Genomic DNA, 7374 nt, shown 5'->3' with positions numbered 1-7374 from the left:
TGTGCTCTCTCTTCTATTTCAGTAGGCACATAACAGTTCCCCCTGCTATTTGTTTCTCACCTCATAGATGCCCAGCTGAGAAACCATATGTGCAGAGCAATTATTCTAGTGATTCTAATAGCGTAAGGTACATAGGAGAAGAACGCAGATGGTGGTGTTTACTATTGACTTTTTGTCTGCTGTATTGTGATCCGGATCTCCCAGAAGGCTCCCACTCAACTCTGACGGCTTCCTTTGTGATGGTTTGCCCCAATTTATTTTAGTTTTTCTTCGGTTTCCTTGAAAGTTGCTTCTGCAAAACTGACAGGTTTCAACTTGGCCCACATTCAGGGAAACTCAAGTGTTTCTTATTAAACAGGCAGCTGGCACATTGTGCTCCTCAGTCAAGGTCAAACATCTGGTGAGAGGGTTTCTTTTGTTTTCTGTTGCCCACACTGTGGCATGCTCTTATCACGTTTGTGGATGCCCTTTAACCTATGAAGCAGTTGGCTACCATTTAGATCTCTATTGTGTCCAGTGGCTGTGATCTATAGAGGTTATCTGTTATCTCTGATTTTGATTGTGGAAATTGACAGAATGTTAAAAAAGTCTGTGATACACTTAACGTCATTTTTAGGGAAGAAAGGTGTTAGGGATTGAGAAACTTGGGCTGGTGCATGGTGGTGAATCGGCACTGTATGGTTAGTAGATCTGAATTTGGTCATGTGTGAGTTTGTTTGTGCATCGCATCAGAAGTGCTGCCTGTTTCCTGTGATTGGTTATCATGGTATCTGCCTGTGTGTGTTCCTGTACACTATGCCTGCCTTTTTGATTATCTGTGTGTGTGTGTGTGTGTATTTGTGTGTGTGTGTGGCTGCTTAACTTATTCATCATCACCCTCAGCCTTGCCTTGTACCTTGCGGTCCTATCACCTCCCTCTAACCTGTAGGCATTAACTGCGTGGAGACGGCGACACATGGGGACACAAGACGGACCTCACCCTGCAGCATGGGCACAGCCCGGGCCGACAGTGTCTTCCTCTGCTGCAGCAGCAGCTTTAAAATGAGCACAAAGTGACAACAAACGACCTCCCAGCCTTCACACAACATCAGCACCAGCATTCAAGGGCTAACAGTTGGTGCCTTACTCTTTAGCATTAGCAATTAGCAGCTGAGGTAACCGTTTTGGCAGCTTAGGACAGTAGCATAGCCAATGAGATGTGTGTGTAACTTGGCCTGCCAGTCCCTGGGGAGGACCAGCAAAGGACTTGTGTTACACTCCCTGACAGACCTTATACATGTTTCATCTGCTGCTCTCAGAACAGAAGCCCCCTTTGTTATCTAATCCAGCCCTCTCCTCCCCAGCCTGAGAGACTGACTTTACTGCCACAAGACTGCTTTTCAGTCTGTCGGCCAGCCACTGAGCTGATGCATATCAACCAGCAGCTGAGGAGCAGCAGACGGACTTTGTCAGGCCCGAGATATCTGCTATCAGGACTTCTCAGCCAGTCTTTCATTCCATTGGCTGACGTGTGGAGAGGGCTTTAAAATAATCAATCAATGAGAGGGCTGTTTGAGGTCCACCAAAGATTGTCAAGGATCTAAATTGTGCCTCATCTGTTCAGCACTACACCTCAACTTTTCTGTAGCTTATAGTCCTGCAAGCTGCAGAACTGCACTTGTAACCAGGGATCTCAAAAAAAGAAGTGCTTTAAGTGTTGTATTTGCACTTTAAAAAAGCTAGTCAGGACCATGAGTGACACTCTTAGACCCCCTTCGGTCCAGGTGAGCGTCCCAAACGATGCTCCGGCGTACTCGGACGGAGGACGCAACGCAGTGTCAGATGGCTCCATGCGATCCAGCTCTTCGACCCCGACGCTCCGACGCAAGCGCTTCAAGATGCGGCGCATGAGGAACGTGCCCAGCGAGAGAGAGATGGATAGGGGACGGCTGACCGTCGGGCACCTCACGGCCCGATCGCGCTCCGGCTCCAAGGAGTACCTCCAGCTGCCTTCCATTGAGATCACGCCGTCCAGCGACGAAGACGCCCACTCTACCTGGTCGAGCTGCTCCACGCCCAGTGCCTCGCCGCGACGCAAGCGTTTCCTGCTGCGGAAGTGGCTGAAGGTTCGACAGAAGAAGGAGCAAGCCAGTGAGAGCAGGTTGGTATGGGCCCTCCCTACTCACCTCTCCTCGTTCCCCTCTTCTCCCCACATCCTCCCTAATATGTCCATGCTGCTTCAAGGCTCCCTGCTACCTGCACTAATGTGTTGTATCACTAACTGAAAGAGAGTTAAGTTGTTGTCGTGTCAACTCGGGTATTTTAGAAGATTTAACCTTTAAACTGTGTAGCTTGAGGTTTCTTTTCACCTTTCAGAGATTGGTGCTTGATCAACAGATTGCAGCTTAATGACCAACCACAGTTTTATATAAGAGGTAGTTACAGTGTTGATTTTTCAGGTGCTTTTCTAAAGATTATTGTGTTCAGTCTGAAGCGGAACATTTTAAAACTTTAAAAAAGATATTAAAAGTAGCACTGCAAATGTCATCCCTTCTGTGGACTTGTATATACATTTAGATGGATTAAAGTTACCCTGAGCCCTATCTCTTTGTAAAACTGTTGTAACACTTCAACAGTGATCTTTTAGTAGCACGCATTCCCCTACATCTTCTGTCCGGTCTGTGGTGTTGTAACGTGTTATTTTGATGACTCTGCTGTTTTGCAGTAAGTGTAGTGTGACCAGGTTAAAGTACAGGAAAACAGCCTCCTTGCAGAAAATCCCAAATGACACATGACACCAGTTTTAAGAAGGCAAAATGTAGATCTTGTCCTGACCTTAAAAGACCAGCTAATCAGCTTATAAATGAAAGCGGGCTTCATTCTCGTGTTCTAATGGATGTTAGGCTCTGCTCTTTTGTTTACACATAGATTAGGGAATGTGAGATCAACGCATGTGAGCATTGTGAAGGTTAGAGGGCTCAACTTAAGTTTAGGTTACACTTACAAGAAATGTTTAGTCCACACATTTGAGCTGCAAGAATGATTATTAATGGCAAAGATTGTTACACTCCAAGAATGGACTCAGCACAATGCAGACCTCTACCTAGGGGTCACCGAGGTTAACAGGTTGCTTCCTCTTGGAAGCATAAATATACAGTGTGTTTAAAACAAAGGGCTCAGGAGATAATGTAGGGTGATCCGAAACGTAAAGGTTGGCCTGCCTGACAGCATTACTAGAGGAAAGGTCGAGGGGTTTACAAAATCAATAGATAGATGCATGGTTGTGAGATACACTATACAGACACCTGAGATAGAGTATGTGATGGTGGCACTAGAGGAAAGGTCATAGGGTCAAGAAAGCTAATCAACCACTTCAAAGTAGTTTAACTATTTCAATTTAATTAAAGTGACTTTCCTCATTAAAACATGTTAAACTAGAAGGGCACTCGAAGAGCGCAGATCTCCATCAAGGCCAGGCCCAGTCTCGCAATCATAAGGTCCCAGTGAAACGGAAGGTAGAGCGTCTTTAGCTTCTTTATTGTGAGTATTCCCCAGTGAAATGGAATATTGGATTTTAAATCAAATCCTTAGTATTTGATTGGACCTCTAAAAAGTGAGCGGACTTAGAATACGGAGCTACTGAGGACTGCCCTTGTCGCTAAAAGTTGCAGATTGATTGATGGATGTCATGATATTATTGGTTGAAATTGGTTGGTACTAAATTATGTGAGCACACGTAATATTTTGTTTTACAGGAAGAAAAGATGATTGGATTTTATATAAAAATACAAAGAAATTCTAATTTTTTTTGTTAAAAAAAAAAATAGCATATATTGTTACATTGGTGTACAATATATATATATAACAGTGTTTCCACTGTATAGTATGGCTCTGCTAGACTCGACTTGACTCACTTTTGGTACAAGGTCCTCTATAGCTTTGTTTCCACTGCAGATAGTACCCCCTCAGTTTAGGTGGGATTCTCAGCTGATCGCCGTATTGGCGCATGAAACTGCTGTGACATCACCTTCAACGGGACACTCGCTGAATCATTTCAACGGCAACCAAACAGAGAAACGTCTGCAACTCAATTTTACAATGTGGTGTGCGGTGTAGTTTTGCGACCTGGCATTTAAAAAAAAAAATCTGGGTCAAATGAATTAAAAATAGCGAACGCTATTGTACAGGTTGTCTCATGTCCCGCTAGTGACGAATCTCTCTGACAAATCAGTGATCTGCAGTGTTTTAACTCCAACTTTTAGTATTGACTCAGCTTGCTGGGAACCTCGACCAATTTCCATTTTGCTAATGGAAATTAAAAATAACGGTTCTAATGTGTAATAAACTGAACTGAACTGGACTGCTTTGTGGAAACGTGCCATTAGACCGTGGATGTGATCTAAAAGGGCTAAAAACTGTCATTTTTCATTTCATCTCAACTTTAACGAAAGTGAAAAATAACTTTTGTATTCACCCCATGATTCGGATCCGCTCCAACATTTAATGGGTTCTTCCTTGGCATATGAAAATCAGGCCATTAATAATCATGCAATATTTTTAGTCGAGTGTAATTAACTTCAGGGAAAGACACAAAGTGAGACAGAAATGGATATACTATGCCATAAACTTAAGGTTTCAATCAAACCCTACAAATGTTAAGAACATATATGGAGAACTCCACGATAATCTAACGAGTAAGCCAAAAGAACTTAGTTCTGGTATTGGATAAAACTTTTACCTTAGAGCATTTGTTTGTATGTTTGCGCTTAGGAATGATTGCGTAAGTCATGATTGTTATTTTACCTGAGCGTGTGGAGTAGTGAGAGTTGTCATTGAGTTGCAGTGATGTTAAAATAGTCAACCTGAACAATTTGTCTACCATTTGCAGAATTCATGCGCCAGCCTTCTGCTTGCTTCATCAAACTAGTCACAGGATAATTCATTTTATCATTCTTGGCACATAATGTCATCTTTTCACAATCTATAACGTCAGTTATTTAAGGTTATAAATTGAATGTCTGGTGGTTATTTCTCCTTGTGTTTGCTGTCTTTGCTGTGTCCTCATAGTTATTACCGGTAACAGATGGCAGACAGGAACCACTTCATTACTCACTCCATCAATGTGTTATCTTTATCTGACTGGAAGACATCATCCCTCCAGAGGCGTGTGAGGGCATAACCCCCGACAGCATCACTGAGTGTGAAATACTGTCATTATCCAGCGCATCATGAGTACAGCTCGGCTCACCCTCGGGGTGTAATGTGGACTGTTGTAAAGAGCGCTCCTCAGTTTAACACCACACTGTGGCGGCGTTAAGACGACATGACTCCTCCTCAATCTGCTGCTTGTTACGAGCTGCATGTATGAAAAAAACTACAGGCTTAAAGCAGTGTGGGAGTGACATGAATAATCCAGATCTTAATGTTTATCTTCACTTCATTATGTACAAAGGATTTGTCATGTTAAGTTTTGAGGACACAGTGTGTTGCTGTACACCATGTTCTCATAGATAGTCAACACTGTTGCCCACATTCATTTATTATTGTTGCCTTGTGGGCAGTTTTTTTGTTTTGACAACCTCATATTTAATGGAGTACTGTTCCAAAAATAGCGCTATTGTGGAAATAAATATAGCAGCTTCTGGCCACCTTATTTAGCTGAGGCACTTCATGAATGCACATTGGCTCTGTTGTTATGCAGAATATGGAGCGTGGTGCTCACTGATGATGCTGAACATGACATTCAGCTCCCGTTGTTGTTTTTTGGTTTTTTTTAATTGTGAAGAGATATAGCTACACACATATATGTATACATACACATACAGATATTTTCCCTTCTATGTGTAGAGGATAGGGGAGCAAGAGAAACAAATAAATAACTCCCGTTGTTCTAACATGAGCTGCACCTGCAGCAACGCACGGCAGGTCAAGTTTATTTATGGAGCACCTCAACAACAATTCAAAGTGCTCGCCTTTATAGTAACTGCTAAATAAGCTAAAATGGTATGAAACAGAATAAACAAGGGAATACAAACTATAGTGCAGCTACAGCTACATTAGCAGACCCAACTTTGATTTGATAAAAGGCAGTGGCATCAGAAAACTTTTAAATTTAAAAGACCTGAAAGTTGCAGATATGTGAGGACTCTGGAGACGGTAAGCAAATCTGTCCCAGATGACCTGAGAGGTCTAAACCAGTGATTCTCAAAGTGGGGTCCGGGGACCCACAGGGGTCTGTGGCACTCTGTCAGGGTTTCCGCAAAATAATTTGCTATAAATTGTAAAATTGTGCCATATCTTTAAAAGTGCATATCTACAGATGTGGACCATTTGCACTAATACAACAAGCATATTGTGTCAATTACTCCCACCCATGTTAGCTTTGGGCCAATAGAAACTCTGATGTAATTGTGACACAGTCACTTCACTAACTCTAATGCAGATATTCCAATCAAAATTGTCTGAAGTAATAAGCTTAATTATTATGATGTATTTTGCAACACTGTTATGATTGTTATGACCTCTGTTATGATTTGTTCAGAGCTTTCTGACAATAATTTGAATAAGGAGCAATATGTTCAGTGTTTTAAAGTTGAAGCACTTACTGAAAGTCAGCATTAAATTGATCATTTGAAATGTCTGGATTCATTAGGACATTGGCATTAACATGATTCAAATTGAAATGTGTTTCTATTCATCACTATGAAACAGGTCTGAAGTATTTAAGTTAAAACGTTTTAGAATACAAATAGTTCTGATGGCTAAGAGTATAATTGGTAGTAAGCATATGCGTAATTACAATTGTTGATTACAATTAATTGTTGTGATTGTGAGGGGAGGGTTTACTTGTTTATATCTGTAATTAATTTATCCCTGATTCCCTTACAAGAAAAACTTTGAGTAATCCTGACCTGCACTGTCCAGTATCCAGCTATTTATTTCACAGTCTCACTGATTGAGTTTTTGGCAAAAAAAAGTTACTGTATCGATTTCAAGTCATTGAATCGTATCGTATCGTATCGCTCTAGATGATCCAAATATCGCCTTTGAGTCGTATCGGAACCACGGAAAGTGATACGTATCGTTGTAAAAACATATCGTTACACCCCTACTTTGTTCTCAGTAACGCTGCTCTCTCTCTTCAGTCACTCTATAGCTCGCTCCACCATCGCTGCTCTCTCTATCTCTATCTCTCTCTCTCTCTCTCTCTCTCTCTCTCTCTCTCTCTCTCTTTTTCTTCTCCTCTCTCTCCCTCGCTCGCTCGCTCGTAGAGCCGAGGAGGAGTGTGTTTACAAACGGCAACCGTCAACGGTTACATATTATACCTTTAACTGGACACCTTCCTTCCTTTCCTCCAGGAAGGATGACACTCATGGCTGCCCAGCACTTTGACTC

At 42.0% G+C, this 7374-nt stretch overlaps 1 protein-coding gene across 8 annotated transcripts in view; it reads left to right on the top strand.

The window, feature by feature from the left end:
* The first annotated feature begins 593 nt into the window (after window positions 1-593).
* gramd1bb (GRAM domain containing 1Bb) overlaps window positions 594-7374 on the top strand; it is an 83367-nt gene continuing 76586 nt past the window's right edge. For 2 of the 8 annotated variants that reach the window (XM_037775859.1, XM_037775860.1), the window contains exon 1: window positions 595-2140. In XM_037775859.1, coding sequence (XP_037631787.1) covers window positions 1731-2140 — 410 coding nt within the window. In that variant the 5' untranslated portion in view covers window positions 595-1730. Of the gene's footprint in view, window positions 2141-7374 lie in introns of all 8 variants that reach the window. The other 6 variants (XM_037775863.1, XM_037775861.1, XM_037775858.1 and 3 more) reach the window with 5 other exon arrangements.

This window comes from Sebastes umbrosus, chromosome 7 (assembly GCF_015220745.1).
Source record: "Sebastes umbrosus isolate fSebUmb1 chromosome 7, fSebUmb1.pri, whole genome shotgun sequence".
Classification (NCBI taxonomy): Eukaryota; Metazoa; Chordata; class Actinopteri; order Perciformes; family Sebastidae; genus Sebastes; species Sebastes umbrosus.
This window is presented reverse-complemented; position numbering and strand designations above follow the sequence as displayed.